This window comes from Somniosus microcephalus, chromosome 11 (assembly GCF_052327205.1).
Source record: "Somniosus microcephalus isolate GS21.2 chromosome 11, FLI_Smic_1.0, whole genome shotgun sequence".
Lineage (NCBI taxonomy): Eukaryota > Metazoa > Chordata > Chondrichthyes > Squaliformes > Somniosidae > Somniosus > Somniosus microcephalus.
This window is the reverse complement of record NC_140997.1, coordinates 194031863-194050662: the sequence shown is the minus strand read 5'-3', so window position 1 is coordinate 194050662 and position 18800 is coordinate 194031863. Positions and strand designations below refer to the sequence as shown.

The following is an 18800-nucleotide window of genomic DNA, read 5'->3' as shown; positions in this document are numbered from 1 at the left end:
TGAAACCTGGGGACTTTGTTGTGGGTAAATCGTGAAAGATTGTTTCCACTGATGGGCAAATGGGGAACAAGGTGACGGAGGCTGAGGATTCCCACTGGAAGAACCAAGGGGGAAGGGATAAGGTACGTTTTTGAACTGAGGGCTATTGCACCATGGCATGCTTCAACATGCAAAACCTCCAGAAATGCCTCTAACCAGAGTTGGCAACCTTACTATGGAGTATTGGAGGTTGTGTTGCCGAGGTACAACACGACTGATTGGAACAGACTCAATGGACCAGCTGGTCTTTTTTTAATCCATCTTTGATGTATGTTCGTATAACATTATTTCAGAATGTGCAAATTTTGCAAGTGCATACTGATAGCCCTGATGAATAATTTTAGGAAAAATGAGTAGGAAAACTAAAATGGTTCCACTGAGGCTGCTGTATATAGTTATGTAAAACAGATATTCACACATGCTTATGTGATCAGAAACATATAGATCTCATACTTTATTTGATCTAATTTTCACATTTGAAGGGTAGATTCCTTCTACAGTGTGGCAAATGTCACTTTTATTTCTTCCCACAAATTATTTATGGAAGGTCAGAACTTATACAGAAAGATCTTCATCCATACTAATCAGAAATATAGTCTTTCTTTGCATAGATAATATTTAAAAACTGTAACTATAAAAGTTTTAAACTAATCCAAAAATAAGATAAACAATTAGACATGTTGCTTTAAAGTGCTCTGTTATAGATGATGTGTGCCGTGGTTGAAAATAAAATCAGAGTTCTAGTTGAGTGCAATTTTTATATTCTTTAAAAAGTCCTTGATGCTAGTCATCCAGCTGACAGAGTAGTGCAACACCACGCTTGGTCCAGTGCTCAACTCGTTTGTCTGTTGGCAGAAGCATAGCAATAACAAAGTTGGTGGAGTGTCCTGTGGTAGAGAGGGTTCCTTTGCGCTCACTTGTTTTGTAGATTGGGCAGACATAGTCGACTGAAGTCTTGAACTCTGATCTTTTATCTTCAGCAAAAGAGAGTTAAGTTTAATTTTCATGCAATGTCCTACATTCATTGTGTATTAAAATAATGTGATTGCTTACTGCTTAGAAAAGAGAATGGAAACAGCTCTTTTGTTCAGTATGCTACCTTCTTTTTAACCTTGGTTTTCATGTTACTGGTCTCACCTTGTGACCAAGAGACCAAGCCAGGCAGGTTCTTGGCAACGAAACATGCAAGAGCAGCCCACAGGAAGCTCTCCATTTGATTTTCTCTAACCTTGTAGGAAGTCCTTGCCCTCTATTTCATACTTCTACACAGCAGTTTACCAGCACACACCGGCATCACCAAACCTTGGCTCTGGCAATTTGCTTCTTAGCTCTCTGGATATAGAAAAGTGGGATGTAACTCAATGGAGAGAGTGTGCACAGTCCATATTGGGCAAACAGAAACTTGATACTTGGGTGTAGATTTCTTAGTAGGGTGCATTGCAGTCTTAAAAATGGTACGGTAGTGTAGTGGTTATGTTACTGGACTAGTAATCCAGTGACCTAGACTAATAACCCAGAGAACAACATGAGTTTAAATCCCACCATGGCAATGTGAGAATCTGAATTCAGTTAAAAGAAAATCTGGAAATAAAAAGCTGGTATTAATAAAACTGTGTACAGTTTTGGTCTCCTTTCCTAAGGAAGGATATACTTGCCTTAGAGGGAGTGCAACAAAGCTTCACTAGACTTATTCCTGTGATGAAGGGATTGTCCTATGAGGAGAGATTGAGTAGACTAGACATATATTCCCTAGAGTTTAGAAGAATGAGAGGTGATCTCATTTAAACATATAAAATTCCTAAAGGGCTTGACAGGGTAGATGCTGGGAGGATGTTTCCCCTGGTTGGGGAACCTAGAACTAGGGGTCACAGTCTCAGAATAAGGGGTCGGCAATTTAGGACTGAGATGAGAAAACATTTCTTCACTCAAAGAGTTGTGAATCTTTGGAATTCTCTACCCCAAAGGGCTGTGGATGCTCAGTCATTGAGTATATTCAAGAAAGGGATCAATAGATTTTTGCATACTAAGGGAATCAAGGAATATGGGGATAGTGCGGGAAGGTGGAGTTGAGGTAGAAGTTTAGCCATGATCTTACTGATTAGCAGAGCAGGCTCGAGGGGCCGAATGGCCTACTTCTACTCCTATTTCTTATGTTCTTATGTTCTGAAAGTGACAATGAATCTGTTGGATTGTCGTAAAAACCCGACTGGATCAATAATGTCCTTTAGAGAATAAAACCTACCGTCTTTACCCTGTCTGGACTATAACTGACTCCAGTCCCAACGTGGTTGACTCTTAACTGTCCTCGCAAGCCAGTTGTATCAAAGCCACTACAAAGAATGGCAGCAGTTCAAGAAGACGGCCTGTCAACATCTTTTCAGGGCAACTAGGAGTGGGCAATAAGTGACACCCACATCCTGAGAATGAATTTTTTTTTAAAAAGAGTTTGTTTCCACTTGTGTCAGATATAAAATACAAGTCTGCTATATGCTCTAAGTTGGGAACCAATTCTGTATTGTGAAACAATATTAACTAGACAGCGGCTGGAGCGAATACTGACCAATGAGCAACTGCATTTGCACAGGCGGTGTGTCTCTCTGAGGGCCAGTTTAGAACTGACGATAGAGAATTTTATGCTATGTTTAACCACTGGAGGTGGAACAAAGGCCAGGGTCACCAAGAACAAGAGCTGGGAGGAAGCAAGGGCTGGAGTCAGCTGGAGCAAGAAAGGAGAGAAAACAGCCCTAGAGCAGTGGGGGAAAGGGGGTGGGGCCCAGAGTTGCTGGTTTTAACAGGCTGCTGAGGGGGAAGCCAATCTGACATTTATTATCTTAAAATTACTAAATTAATGCTAGAATATAAAATTAATTGCTTTGGTAAATTCATTAAAAAATGGCCCTGAAATGATGGCGTGAGCTACCAGCATACAGTTAACGTATTTGCCTGAATTACTTTTCTCTGGACCTTGACTGAAGTAATTGGGAATCGGTGTAAAATATTATCAATCTATCCCTGATTTAAATGATAGAAGCAATAAAAAGGACATGTCCCCAAGAAAAATCGAAGCATTATTTACTCACTTGGTTGTATCCAGATAACTGGCATTACATCAAAGAGGACTTTTGGAAATTGTTCAGCTATTAACCCTCTGAGAGGAGAGGGGAAATAATAGAATAAAAATCATAATAGGTTTGCAATAAACATTTCATATAGTGTCAAACAATTACAACAGTACACTGTTAAAAAATAATTTTTATAGGAAAATTTGCAAATTCAAGTCAGAGTAACGCAATGAATATGATTGTTCCTGCATACCTCTTTCGGTCCCATCGAGCACCATCTAGGAACAGTCCATGTACATAAGCTCCATCTGGTGGCGAGCTCGTTGCTGTGTCTTTGGTCAGGACCTAAATAAATACAACTCTCTTCAATTCCAGCTTTTAACCAAAAACAAAGTTGAAATTTCAACTATGAAGTGATCTTTCACAATATAACCACTGGAACAACAGGAAAAACTGTGAATATTTACTAATTCAAAGGAACAGAGAGTGCGATTACAATTGCTTGGACTGATCACAATAAGCTGCCAGCTGTTAAACTGGATTGTTGTTGTTCCTGAGTCAAAATGTATACAGTACAGTACTTACATTTGCTGTTCCTTATGTATGGAATCTTGTGTTAGTGGAAAAAAATTAAGACATTGTCAAAACTGGATTTCAGTGCTATTAGAAAATAGCAGTTATACAATGGAAGTACAAATTCCAAAACACTGACTTATTTGTTTATATACGAGAGAGGATGAAAATAAAAAGAGAGTAATGGGACAAACATAAAGAGAGGGAGCTTACCTCATACTCAAATCCCAGCAGGTCAATAGGGATGGTGTACTTTCTGGCATAGTTCTGCATGACTCCAGTCAGGAAGGCCTGGGTAAAGAAGAACCCAGACACCCAGAAGACATTGGGCTTTTCATCATCAAACCAGTTCTGTTAGATTTAAAGCACTGAATTAGGTTTCAGCGTTTACGAAAACAAAATCTGCTGAGGATTTAATTAGTTCTAAGATAAAGCTAAGGGGTTTGAGAATTTATACTCGCATAGCTTAGGGAACTCCTCCACCAGCTGATGGCAAAATTCATGTGGTTCGTTTTCTAATTCAAGACAATTAGAGACAAAGGGCTAGAAATGAGCTTGGAGGCAAGGAGGGAGTGGGGGGGTGGGCCGTTTTGAGGTTGGGAAACGCGGAAAAACGATTAACAATTTTTGTCTCCGTTTCCCGGCCGCAGCCAGCAGGATTGAGGGGCCGTCGGGTGGGTAGGCCTTTGGCACCAGGCCGCACCAGGGGAGCGGAGAGGAGAGGGAGAGATCGGAGGCTTTGGGGCGAGATCAGAAGGGTTGGTGGTGGAGAAGATTGGAGGCCTCTGGGGAAGTGGGGTGGAGAGATCGGAATGGCCTGGGTGGGGGGGGGGGGGAGATCGGAAGGGCCTCGGGGGGAGGGGAAGGTGGAATTGGAAGGGTCGGCGCTGGATGAGATCAGAGGCCTCGTGGGGTAGATCAGAAGAGCCTCGCGAGGGAAATCGGAAGGGCCTCGCGGGGGAGATCGGAAGGGCCTCGAAAGGTGGAGGGTGATTGGGAGGGTCGGGGGGTGATTGGGAGGGAAGGGTGGGTGATCGGGAGGGTGATCGGAAGGGTCGGGGGAGGGGGGGAAAGATTGTAAGGGTCGGGGGGGGAGATCAGAAGGGTCTGGGGGGTATTCGATCACAGGGGGTTTATGATGCAGGTAAACTGGAACCAGCAGGTAAGTGGAAAGACACTTACCTCCTGCATCCAGCAGTCTCGGTTCCCGTTAACCGATGGGTTTCCCGAGGCCCGGGAAATCTGGTCGGCCGGAGTTAAAATTAAAATGGTGTTTAATTCTGAGGCCCGCAGTCTCATTATAATATTTAAATGACGAACCCACCTCCTGCGAGCGGGTTGGTTGCCCGCCCCCGCAATTCCGCTTCCGTTAAAACCAGAATTGCGGGTGGGAGGCAGGATTCAGATTTTTTACATTTTTACCTGATCCAAACTCATCCATTTTTGGGAGTTAAAATTCCCCCCAAAGTCTTCAATTGGAATCTGTCACCAAAAACATTTTGCACCACCTTAACTGACCTTGCGGTTGGAGATATTGCATTAACTTTTTGGGTGACCTTCTTCCAGGCATAATGCCAGTGGGCTTTGGTGGTCATGTAACCCACTAACCTGAATATGATGCACTACCAATCAAGTACTGCACCTACCAGTTCTGAAGCAGCACAGGCTAGCAAATGAAATTTCTAGGTGGCATTGCCATGTAAAACCAAATCTTGTTTCCACAGTTGCTTTAGCAGAACATCCACTTTTCTGTCAAAACCTTAGGACTGTTTAGGCACTTAAACGATGCTTAACATCCTATCTACTCATTGTCTGATTTTTTGTTGTTGTTTAAAGTAGTGGTGCGGGAAGCAATTATGATGTCAGTGGAGAGGATGGCCTGTATTAAGGTTGGGCAGTCACTCATGGTTTTCACGATTAGCACTGTGGACAGCCATTGCACCAGGTCTCTAGAATGTTGATCGCCATCTCACATAGGTCGTGGATTTTTTTGGGTTGGAAAGTGGGGGATTTATTGTTCACACAGAACTCTTTATATGTGTTGTATATGATATATACAAACAAGACAATGGATAATATAATAAAAGTCAGAGCAGCAGCAATATTACCAAACAATGCATGGCAGAAAGACAATGAGGTAAATAATGAGATTATACACACTAGAGGGAGAGTCATATAATAGTAAAATTAAAAATAGACGAGAAAGTAATTTATTATATCCAATATGATATATTTATGGTTAATTTTACGTAATAATATAAGTAAGGAAACTGATCCGCTTCCTAAAGGATATTACATCAGTGGGGAGATCTTTGTCGGTCAGTTATCAGTTGCAGAAGCTATATAAGTCATGATCACGAAGATTGGAGTGATCTCATTGAAAGAAGTTTTTTTTTGTATGGAAGCACACTATTTATCCTAAGAAGTGGAGATACGCACATGTCTTGTCATTCATTATTGCCTAATTCTGACTAATATTTTGGTTTCTAGCTATTTTGGGAACATGATAAATGACATGACTTTTACCTGCAGGAATTCTAACCGGGCCAAAAAATCAATGATGTAGCTTCCCAATGGCTTGAGGCTGGGGTAAGAGCGTTTAGCCCACTGCTCAGGCAGTTTTCCAACAAGCAAACTTCCTGCCAGTGCTTCCAGCTCTGAATCCATCACCACTAGACCTTTAATTGCTTTCTGTAGGCTTTGAAGGGTGAATCGTATTGTTCGGATTAAACTGAAATTAGGAGACAAACAAAAGTTAAGAATTGTAAGAAAATTGGTATCAAATTTTTATATTTTTTATATGAAATAGGCTACACATACACACAAAAAGTATACTTAAAAAGTTAGTTACAGAAGAACATTCAGCCCTCGAGTTTGTTCCGCCATTCAATTAGATCTGTATCTTAACTCCATCTACCCGCCATGGTTCCGTTTCCCTTAATACCCTTGCCTAACAAAAATCTATCAACCTCAATTTTGAAATTTTCAATTGAACTAGCCTCAACAGCTTTTTGGGGGAGAGAATCCAGATTTCCACTACCCTTTGTGTGAAGAAGTGCTTCCTGAAATCACCCCTGAACAGCCTAGCTCTAACTTTAAGGCTGTTCTGGACTCTCCCACCGGAGGAAATAATTTCTCTCTATGTACCCTATCAACTTAACAACAACAACAACTTGCATTTATATAGCGCCTTTAATGTAGCAAAACATCCTAAGGCGCTTCACAGGAGCGTTATCAAACATTGGACACCGAGCCACATAAGGAGATATTAGGGCAGATGACCAAAAGTTTGGTCAAAGAGGTAGGTATTAAGGAGTGTCTTAAAGGAGGAAAGAGAGGTAGAGAGGCGTTGATGTTTAGTGAGGGAACTCCAGAGCTTAGGGCCTCGGAAGCTGAAGGCACAGCCGCTAATGGTGGAGCGATTAAAATCGGGGATGCGCAAGAGGCCAGAATTGGAGGAGCGCAGATATCTCAGAGGGTTGTGGGGCTGGAAGAGGTTAGTTACAGAGACAGGGAGGGGCGAGGCCATGGAGGGATTTGAAAACAAGGATGAGAATTTTAAAATCAAGGCGTTGCTTAATCAGGAGCCAATGTAGGTCAGCGAGCACAAGGGAACGGGACTTGGTCTGTATTAGGATAAGGGCAGCAAAGTTTTGGATGACCTTAAGTTTATGGAGAGTGGAAGATGGGAGACCGGCCAGGAGTTGGTTGGAATAGTCAAATCTAGAGGTAACAAAGGCATGCGGGTTTCAGCAGCAGATAAGCTGAGGCGGGGCGGGGTCTCCCTTTAATCATCTTTAACACCTCAATTAGATCACAACAACACCAACCTGTATTTATATAGCGCCGTTAACATAGTAAAACGTCCCAAGGAGCTCACAGGAGTATTATAAGACAAAAAGTTTGACACCGAGCCATATAAGGAGAAATTAGGGCAAATGTCCAAAAGCTTGGCCAAAGAGGTAGGTTTTAAGGAGCATCATAAAAGGAGGAAGGAGAGGTGGAGAGGTTTAGGGAGGGAATTCCAGAGCTTAGGGCCTAGGCAACAGAAGGCACGGCCACCAATGGTTGAGCAATTATAATCAGGGATGCTCAATACGGCAGAATTAGAGGAGCGCAGATATCTCGGGGTGGTGGGGCTGGAGGAGATTACAGAGATAGGGAGGAGCGAGGCCATGGAAGGATTTGAAAACAAGGATGAGAATTTTGAAATCGAGGCGTTGCTTAACTGGGAGCCAATGTAGGTCAATGAGTCCAAGGGTGATAGTTGATTGATCACCCCTTAATCTTCTATGCTCCAGGGAATACAAGCCTAGTCTACGCAACCCATCCTCATAATTTAACCTTTTAGCCCAGGTATCATTCTGGTGAATCTGGGCTGCACTCCACTCCAAGGCCAATATACCCTTCCTGAGGTGCGGTGCCTAGAACTGAACACAGTACTCTGTGGGGTCTAACCAGAGCTTTATGTAATTGTAACATAACTTTATATTCCAGCTCCCTTGAGATAAAGGCCAACATTCCATTAGCCTTTTAAATTATTTTTTGTACATGTCCACTAGCTTTTCGTGATATCTGTACATGGACCCCTAAATCTCTTTGTTCCTCCACAGTTTCCAGCTTCTTGCCATTTAGAAAATATCTGCTCTATCTTTCTTAGGTCTAAAGTGGATGACCTCACACTTCCCCACATTAAACCATCTGCCACAGGTTTGCCAACTCACTTAATCTATAAAAGCCCCTTTGTCGTCAGCAAACCGAGATATATGATTCTCTATTCCTTTATTCATAAATATAGTGAAGCCCCAGTACAGATCCCTGGGGGAGGTCACTAGCCACATCCTGCCTATTTGAGTACATGCCCATTATCCCTACTCTCTGTCTTCTACCTCCTAACCAATTCTAAATCTATTAGAATATACTGTATTTTAAATGTGTTACTAACATGAGGGAAAAACTCTACTTACTTATTGAATCGCTCCATCTCTTGCACTAACACTGTGTTCATGCTTTCTTTATATTTTACTGGGTATTTGATCAGAGCTTGTTCAATATCATAATCTTTCGGCAGCTGGAAGAGAAATATTCACAAAATCTGTTTGATAACTCACAAATAACGAGTCAAAATATACAGAAAGAAATACTCCCTGAATGAAATGCAGAGTTCTTTGAACATAGCTCTGCATGTTCTTATTGATAGTGTCGTGCACTCTGACATGGAACATTTGTGTAATGAAGTGATATCTATAGTAGTTGCTTAGACATTCTAAGTACCTTTTCCAGGATGTCCATTGCAATATCATGTAGTACGTGATCAGTGGAGCCAGAGGAACCTCCCTGTCCACTGCCTCCCTGTGTTAGTAACAGTGAGTCAAATATTATCTTGGTTTGTTGTCGATCCTTTGAGATGTCTACATTTTCATGCATTCCAAAGACCTCTGGGTGTTGAGTGGCAGGCAGTTTCTATGGAGGCAGCAAAAGATGTTAAAAGTGACATGATAAAACAAGAGACAAAGGGGGCAAATTTCAACTAACGGCCGGTCGGTTCTTGCCTTAAAAACGGGTGGCCAGCAATTGCAAATTGTGAGAGCACCTCAGCCACCCCTTGGATGCAATTTTCATACAGGCCTGTAAATGGGTGAGCAGCACAGCTGCCTGAAACAGGAGAGAGGCTGTTTACATATGCAAATTGGGGTTCTATGTTAACAGTAAGACCCTGATTGCAATTTTCAGGTGCAAATGGATGGAGCTTTTGCCATGCATGCTCCACCCAGTTGTACCAGACGTTGAGCGGCCTAGCCAATGGTCCTTAAAGGGAATAGAAGTGCTTGTCCATGGCCCACCCAAAAGACACTGAGCCTCCTCCGACCTGTCGAAGCCTACCCATGGGATCGTCTTACCTCGCTGTCCCCACCCTCAGGCTCAAACCTGCCAGCCTGTTCAATGTAGGAGTTGGTCAACTTCCCACGATCCCAGGACCGGCGAACCATAGTGTATTCCCACAGCTCGCCGGCAGCATGTTTAAGAGCCCTGGGCCTCATAATGGCTCAGGAACAGGCAGATAGAGAGGCGGCTAAGTCTACTTCACACCCATTTTGGATGTTACTTAAAAATTGCCCGAAAGAAATGTGAAAATAATTACGAGCTTTTCAAATGGCAAACTTACAGAGCACATTTTGGGTGGATTAATAAATCAAATGTTGAAGTAATATGATTTAAACTCATTGGCTCTGAATTAGCGGTCGGCAGCATAGCTAAGGAGTAGGCTGCCGACCTCCGAATGGAATCGGCACCTACCTGCTGCGAACCCCCCTTCGAGAAGTTGCTTTGAAACGCTGTGGAGTTTCAGGGTAATTAATACGCAGTAGGTGGGCAAATTAGCCCAACAGTTTGCCAGCACATCATTTGAACGAGGACATGAAAGTCGCAGTGGATCATCTGTCTATTTGGAACTTGACAGATCGCAAGTTCGGGATTTAGCGCATGCGCAACTTGCAGTCAATTTCAAAGGTGGTATGATGGCTTATTCTGAGAGTACACAGTCATACCGACCATGAATTGTCACTGTAAAATTGTGCTGAATTATAAAAGAATCTACAATAATAACATTTATGTTTTGATTTTCAAAAGTATACATTGCTGTATAGAATAAATTGAATAGATTTATTTAAGGTTTTTAGGTCTATGCTAGTAAAACAAAATGGTCATGTTAGGTGAAGTGACACTAACCAGTCCCAGGACAGTGACAGGGTAACACAAAGAATTCGACCCAACACAATCGTCGCTAAGCAAAAGGAAAAATATCTGTCATATTGGGCAGAAACAACAAAAACCCAAAGCAAACTCAATTGCTACTTGGCCCTAAACAGACAATACAACATAGCTGATTACCTGACCATGGTAAAGGATAACAAACTGAGAAGAACCTTGACAAGGTACAGACTTAGCGAACATAGCCTAGCGATCGAAAAAGGCAGACACAGGCAGACCAGGCTGCCAAGAGAAGACAGGATATGCTCTCACTGCAGTCAGGGAGTAGTTGAGACAGAGATGCACTTCCTCACAGCCTGTGGAAAATATCAGGGCATCAGAGAGAATTTCTACCAAAAATTCTCACAAATATGCCCTGAATTCAGAAATCTGACTGACAACCAAAAACTCCCATTCCTACTGGGGGAGGAGAGAAGCTGTGTAACACTGGCGGCACACTATGTTACAGCTTGCCATGAACAGAGGGACAACCAGTAAACTAAGACAAGAGTATATATAAACAAGGCGAATGTATATTTATAAACTCAGGGATATACCTGTTTATACACTGTATGAATGGAACCGCGTTTATGTGTTCAACCATAAATGTATTTTGATGCTTTGGCAACATAAGATGTACCTTATCATGCCAATAAAGCGATTTGTATTGTATTGTATTGGGTGGGGGGGAGGGAAGAGAGAGAGAGAGGGTGGGGGGGAGGGAAGAGAGAGAGAGAGAGAGATTGGGAGTGTGAGAGAGAGATTGGGAGTGTGAGAGAGAGATTGGGAGTGTGAGAGAGAGAGAGATTGGGAATGTGAGAGAGAGAAACTGGGAGTGAGAGAGAGATTGGGAGTGAGAGAGAGAGAGATTCGGAGTGTGAGAGAGAGAGATTGGGAGTGTGAGAGAGAGAGAGATTGGGAGTGTGTGAGAGAGAGATTGGGAGTGAGAGAGAGAGAGAGACTGGGAGTGTGAGAGAGAGATTGGGAGTGTATGAGAGAGAGAGATTGGGAGTGTGAGAGAGAGAGAGTTTGGGAGTGTGAGAGAGAGAGAGATTGGGAGTGTGAGAGAGAGAGAGTGGGAGTGTGAGATAGAGAGAGAGAGATTGGGAGTGAGAGTATATATAAATAATGCGAATGTATATTTATACACTCAGGGATATACCTGTTTATACACTGTATGAATAGAACTGCGTTTATGTGTTCAACCATAAATGTATTTTGATGCTTTGGCAACATAAGATGTACCTTATCATGCCAATAAAGCGATTTGAATTGAATTGAATTGAGTGAGCTGAACAGGCTGAATAACCTTTTCACCTTCTTACTTTCTCTTGTTCTTAGAAAACATATAGGGCTTGATTTTGCCAGGCCCGAGGAGGCGGGATTGGAGGCGTGAGAGTTGTTAAAATCGCCAAAAATGGCGGGTGGGCCCGATCCCGCCTCCGAGCAATTTTCCCAAATGCGTGTTTTCTGACCCCCTTTCCATCCCGCCTCCAAGAGGCGGGATAGGCCCTCAACAACCACTTAATTGCCTCTATAATCCCATTTTGAGAGGCCTTTCTGATTTTTATACATTCCCCCCATCCTACATGCCTCCTTTGGAACACGCCAGGTAATGCTGGTGGCCTCACAAGTGGATTGCTTACTCACAGCTGCAGCTTCACCATTACAAAGGAGTTTTCACCAATGATCATTTGCAGGTGGCAGAACTTTGTTGTTTCAGGTCTGGGGGAACTTTTAGCAGGCATACTCAGTGTTGTGGAAGTTTGGAGCCCAACACCCATCTCCAGTGTGACCTCCTGGGAAATCCCTCTCCCCTTGACTAAGTGCTTCCTCAACTGAGGCATATACCAGAAGCATGGCGACCATTTAATTCCTTTCCTCCTAGACATCAGATTCGGACGCAGACCATGAGCAACAGCAGGAGCATCAACAGGAGTGCCAAGCTGCTAGTCACCCACCTGAAGATGCACAGGCCAGAAGGCGCCAGCGCGTGACAACATTGCTGCCCGGGATGCAAGGGACGCACTCATCCTGGCCAGACTTGCTTAGCCTGCACAATCAAACACTTTAGTCTCGCTCCTTCTTACCAGAGCATCGACAATGGACAAGAACCTGCGGAATCCTATCACTCTGACTACCTTTCTGACAATCGCAAGGTGCCCTAAGCCCTCAATGTGAAAGTCCCATTTGCGAAATGACACAGGCCACAACTTCAACAGTTTGTTATCAAAACACTTTATAATACAATCACAATGGTGGCTGGTCCAAAAACAAAACAACACAGCACCCAAGTGACTACCCTTGTGACTACTTGTGCTTTATCTTCCTCTTATGCATGCTCCTACGTGGTGCTTCCCCTGTGGCTTCAGCAGATGTGGAGGCCCCTTGCTTACTCTCTTGCTACTTCTGTTTCGACGCCTTTGGCGGGCGTCCTTTGGGGTGGCGAACCTGTGTGGGCTCGCCAACAGTCTGCTGCTCCTGCGGCTGTGCAGGGGCTGAGACGCCCATCTCAGTTGGGTGAGGACTCTGGTGGGGCTCTGACCGAGGGCTTTGCTGTGGCATGGTCATGTGAGCGCTTGGAGAGGAGCCCCCACTTCCTTGTTGTCTATTACCAACTTCAGAGCTAGCAAGTGGCTTGATAACACCTTGCTGCACTGCAGGGGAGCCATGAGGACCCGTTTCTGCACTGGAAGTCCTACTCCAGAGGACTTGCATGAAGGTCTGGTTTGTTTGCTCACTAGCTGACCATCGCTCCTCAAGAGATGTCATTCTATTCTGAACAATGACCATGTTTTCAATACCCTGGTGACTAAGCTCCTCCATGGACGTAGTCATCCTCTCCTCTACCGTAGCCATCCTCTCCTCTATGGTAGCCAGCCTTACCATGGAGGTAGCCATCCTTTCCACATAGGTTGCCGTCCTTTCCGCGGTGATGCGTTCATGCACCAATGCCTCCACAAAGGCTCTGCTCATGTTCGCGATGGACTCCTCCATTCGCTCCACACTCACAGCAACACTGGAGACAAAACCTGCCAGAGACTCCTACATCTGTTCCTGGAGTTCCAGCACCGCTCTCCTGGATGGACCCAGAGGCACAGGGTCGACATGCAGCGGAGCCGAGCTGGCAGAGTCCTGCGCCCTCTGACGAGAACTCTCCTCTGCTGTCCCTGTCTCCACCATCTGCTGATGCTCACTTGTGAGCTGTGATACACCAGGTGACAACACTACTCTATCTCACGAAGGTCCCACTGAGGTGTGTCTGCGTTGGTGCTGGGTGCGCTGAATTCTGCTGACACTGCGCCCTCAGAGGTTGCAGCTTCCTCTGAGGAGTCTGGAAGCTCAGGCTGTTCCTCCTGGATAGTGGGGATGGGGGCTTTCGATGGTCCTGTGGGGGAGTAAAGGAAAGAGTCAGAGATGAGAGGCCAAGGTTACATGCACATTGAATATTGCAGATGATCATAAGTCAATCTGTTAGAGCATCAGAATCATTATCAGTGACTCATGCTATGTCAATGAGAGAGATTCCAAACTATTCTGTCACCAGCTTGCTGTGATGCGCCCGTCTGTCTGCCCCCCACTTGGGTATCCTCCTCGATCCCAGCGATTTCCAGGTCCTCCTCCTCCCAGGCGGTGAGCTGGGCTACTGAGGGTGGCCCTCCTCCTGTCATGGCTCTTTCCCTCTTTTTGTGGGCTCTCTTTTCCTGCAATGAGGGACACAAGTGGAGTTTGAGTGAGAATGAAGGAGTGAGTGTAGAGAATCCATAGCATAGATGCTTAGAAGGATACAAAGGACTCTCCCTGTGTGTTGAAAGTTGTTGTTGTCATGACATCACAGTGATAGGGAGTGTGAGGGCTGCATGGTCAAATAGTTAAGTGAATGTGACCATAGAGAGAGAGGGAATGAGTAAGGGTGCAGGGATGTAAATGTCAAGTGGCATGTGGAGGAAGAGGTTGGCAAAGCAGAGTGCTGGTGAGGAGAGGCGATGGGGATCAGATTGAGGGTGATGGGAAAGTCACACTCACTTTTCCTGTGCGGAGGAGGTCAGGAAACCTCTTCCTGCATTGCAGCCAGGTTCTGCGGCTCTGTGAAGTGGAGTTGACCTCCTAGGCCACTTGTAGCCATACAGCTTTTGTCTGCTGGGGTGGTTTTTTTCTCCCTGAGGAAGGGAACAGCACTTCCTTATTACAGCTGGCTCCGTGCACCAGAGCTTGGAGGGAGGGCTCATCAAATCGAGGAGCACACTTTTGCTTGATCGTTGACATTTTCCACAATTCAACTCCTTCATATAAATTGCAGAGCCTTTGCAGTCTCCAGAAGAATCAAGGCTGCTTGCAGGCCTTAAAATCCAACAGCATTGATGACGTCATCGGAGGCGACTTTCTGTATGAAAAGACTCATTGGGCCAGTGGGTCCCATACGCAGGAAATCAATTGCCCAATTGGGGAAAATTCCACTTTTTCAACACATCACTTAGGGGTCGGGGTCCACCCACACTGACAAAATCCAGCCCATAGTGCTATGGAAGTACTCGTAGGTAAACTGTAACCTTTTTACTTGTTTATTTTCATTTTGAAAGTTGTTGAATAAAAAATTGTTAGCAACATAAGGAGCATGGTATTGATATTAAATGTAAAAAGTGTATCATTTAAGTTAGTATTACAGAAGTGTAAACAAAGTAAAACTGATTTATATAATCTAAATACATTAATAAAATAAGATGTGTTCAAGTGAAAACCAATAAATTGTGAAGTACCTTAATGAAGTCGATGTAGTCTTCATAGTTCCCTTTGGGAGGTGCACAGTAATTTCTACTGGGGGAGAATGAATACCTTGGGTTTTCTAGCAACTCAGGATTGTAAAAATCTGCCAGAATTGTCATCAGTAGACGTCTGTCCCAGTCATCTGTCACTCGGCCCCCATAATTACATTCACCAGTCAGATATATGATGGCTTCAAATGGAACACTGTCATATTCATTAATGAAGAGCTGTAAACCACACAGACAGGAACATTAAAATATCATGGAGCAAATAGAACAAATGTTGCCACAAAATCTGGAAGAAAATAGAGATAGAAAAATCCAAGGGGGGTTTAAGGTCCCTAAGGCAGCAAGTAGCTGAGCAATACAGACTAGGATGGTCCTTGGTGCAATCCCAAATTAGCTGAAGTCACCTGGGGCAAGTGAAGGGGTACTACAGTTGTCCTTAATGTCCTTGAGATAGGGGAGGGAAAATTAGCCATGGTTCCCAATCCCGATTACAGTGCAGCAATCCTTACTGGAAGTACACTGTGTGAATGTGGGATTGGGGGGTAGTATTTGGAAAGGTGAAACGTGTGCCACACATACCAAATTTAAGGTATAATAGATGATACATAAAACATCTCTACAGTTTCAGAATATAAATTACTTGTGAGGGTGCCAGTCAGTTCCTTCTGTAACCTCTAGATGGCACCTTCACTTGTTTGTGCCCTTTGTTAATTGTTTCTAGCCCTTTGTTAATTGTTCCTAGCCTCCTGTGTTAATTCTTAATGGCCTGTTAGCTGTTCATGGGTTTCACCTGGTTTTCTTGGTATATAAGTTCTGTGGTTGCTTTCCTCTGTGCTCAGTCCTAACCGGGGACTAGCCTTCGCTCTGTGGCTGCTGGCTTTGACTAGCTGGCTGCCATGGTTCTCGAGCTCTGTATTTAAGATGTATCTAAGTCTGTGTTCTTGTTGTTCTTAGTCTTGATAAGGTGCTGGGCTGGACTAGCGTGTTGCCATGTTGGCGCTTGTCTTGAGCTCTGTATTGATAAGCCTTTACCCCTGTGGTAGCCCCTCGTGATAGCTTGTCTCGAGTCTCGTCTCGGCAAGCTGGTTGTGCTTGTGGTACGCTTATCCCAGCTCAGTATGGACAAGTAGGTTGCCTCATGGAAGCTGTCCTGAGTTCCTATTCTTGACGAGCCGTTTTGTAACTTGTCTCGAGTTCTATGTATATTGTTGTGTTCCTTGTATGAATCTAGTTATGTGTGAATCTAGTAAAGTTCAAACAAAGTACTGTATATTTGCCTCTTGTCTTGTTTCTCTGCGCTTGGGTCCAGAACCTACCTTGCCCGGAGAGCATGGCCCCGTATCTACACGGCCCCGTGGCTCCCCAACCCTGACATTACTTGGATTAATATTTATTTCTATTGCCCACATTATGTTACACATTAACTTAGTACAATTAAAGCAAAGAAATTCTAATGATCAGCTCTTATACACAGCTCTTTCAAGTGATTTTTCATGTTACCTGTACAGTACTACGCTAGTGATATTACACCATTTATTTTTCTTTGTGAACTGCTTTGAGATAAAGAGGTTTGTAAGCCAACAACAAAAAAAAGTCTAATTAGAGGGCGATCATCAAACTGCTTGTGAATTGTATGGTGCATGATGTGCTGATTTATTTTTTACCTGTAACTGCCTAACACTGATACGCAGGTCAGATTCATTAAATCCATATGGAATATTCCAGCCAAGCGGACCTAACTTCCTCCTCTCCTGTACAATTGCATGGAAAAAGCAAACTCCAAAAAGAAGTTTCTCCCAGACCTGATAGAAGGATATGAATCGATTATAAATGCAAGAAATAACTAAAAGAAATATAGAAGGATCTGATAATCAAATTTAACTGTAGTATTTTGTACAGCATGAAATCTGAACTGACCAGTTCCTTTCCATCGCAGCTGTTGAAAAAAGCAGGGTCAGAGATAGGGTCAGTGAGGTAGGACTGGAGTAGGTTTAATCGGAGACCAGTGGGAGGTTCATTGGTCATCTTCACACCATTCTGCAATATGGTCACAGGAAACTGTAACAAAAGAAAAATGACAGAACATAAAATGTCACATGGCTCTTGTTAACACTATGTAAAATGGAAATCCCCAGTTTGTAAACGTGTTCTTTTTAAATAATGGTGTTAGTGTTCAACGTATAATATATATTAGAAAAGAGCACATACCTTTCATAAAAGTACATTTCAAAGATCACAAAAGATAAACTATCATATCTACGGTTTTATATTTAACTGCATTATATTTGAAATTGGCATGTTACTTTTTTGCTTCCTGCATTAATCTTCCTAAGCCATTCATAGATTGCTACAGTAAAGCCTTCAACACTAATTATTTTTCAAACTTTTGCTATAATAAATGAAACTTAAACACTCAGTATAGAATATATTTTCTGCCACTGTAACCTGTTGCTAGATACTTTACTGTATAACATCGTAAGGAAAGGGTTAATCAGACTGCTTTACAGTCTGCTGATGTTATATTGCTATTGATTTCTCTTTATATTGTAGTAATGTTAACTTTTAGCTTTTGCCTGTTCAATTTAGATGCAGCGACCACTGAACAGTTCAATTAAGTGTGACCTTAAAGCAATGTTCAATTTAGACAATAAACCTAATTAAAAGACATTCCAGTAATTAGTTAATTACAAGTTCTGCAGAAGGATTATATCATCCTTATCAGAAGCAGGAGATTGGCATGGAATGGTATAAGATAACAAAGTTGGTGAGTTGTACTAGTCTATGGGAAAATAACTTGTTAAAACTAAAGTTATTGCACAGACACAGAATAGGCAGAAAAGCTCCCTTCGTTAGGAAGGCCTTGAAGAAGCACCTGCCTGAGAAAGACCATGGATCTGGAAAGTTAGGGCGTGTGTGTTAAGTAGAGGGAGTTACGGATCTGTGTGCTGAAAGGACAGGACAATCAAATCAGTGTTGAATGATAACTATGTAATGTTACTATGAAACATGCAAATTGTCATGCACAAGTGGTGAAAAAGGATTAAATAAATAGTAGGTGTCGGGACAAATATTTTGGAATTCGATTAAGGTTTGACCAAGCAAGTACACTGAGCTCAGAAGTGTAACGCGTTTTGAATTACCCAGCTAAAACTTGCCAGGTTTTGTCATAAGTGCTGCCGTTAAGTGTATGTTTTATTATTGTCAATAATAATTATTGTATGCTTAATAAAATCTGTGACTGTCTGACATTCAATGCTGTGAACCCTATTATTTGGAGGAATAAATTATAAGTAAGAACACTCATCCTCTAATACCATTTCAAACTATACCAAAGGTAGGCTGTTAAAAGTACAGTACTCTTAAGTCAAATCACTGAATAAAACACTGATATCTAGGACACTAAGCCGTAGCATCATTATTAACCTAAGCATTTGCAAAGTAAATACCAATGATCTTATTATGTTAAATTAGCTTATTATAATTTTTAAAGCTCATTATATACCTTATTCATATAATTATTTGGCTGACTATTATTTGTAGTATGAGAAGAGATTGTAGAATTGGATGTTCCTGTACCAACAATATGATGGTTTAAAAACATTAT

At 42.9% G+C, this 18800-nt stretch overlaps 1 protein-coding gene across 1 annotated transcript in view; it reads right to left on the bottom strand.

Annotated features, from left to right (window-relative positions):
• Positions 1 to 461: 461 nt before the first annotated feature.
• The window catches only part of dnah12 (dynein, axonemal, heavy chain 12), a 429714-nt gene continuing 411375 nt past the window's right edge, over positions 462 to 18800 (bottom strand). The window contains exons 64-73 of the mRNA XM_086001602.1: positions 17114 to 17254; positions 16861 to 16998; positions 15182 to 15415; positions 8949 to 9137; positions 8642 to 8745; positions 6201 to 6405; positions 3888 to 4025; positions 3355 to 3446; positions 3120 to 3187; positions 462 to 1013 (exon numbers count right to left, since the gene is read on the bottom strand). Coding sequence (XP_085857728.1) covers positions 823 to 1013; positions 3120 to 3187; positions 3355 to 3446; positions 3888 to 4025; positions 6201 to 6405; positions 8642 to 8745; positions 8949 to 9137; positions 15182 to 15415; positions 16861 to 16998; positions 17114 to 17254 — 1500 coding nt within the window. The 3' untranslated portion in view covers positions 462 to 822. The remainder of the gene's footprint in view (positions 1014 to 3119; positions 3188 to 3354; positions 3447 to 3887; positions 4026 to 6200; positions 6406 to 8641; positions 8746 to 8948; positions 9138 to 15181; positions 15416 to 16860; positions 16999 to 17113; positions 17255 to 18800) is intronic.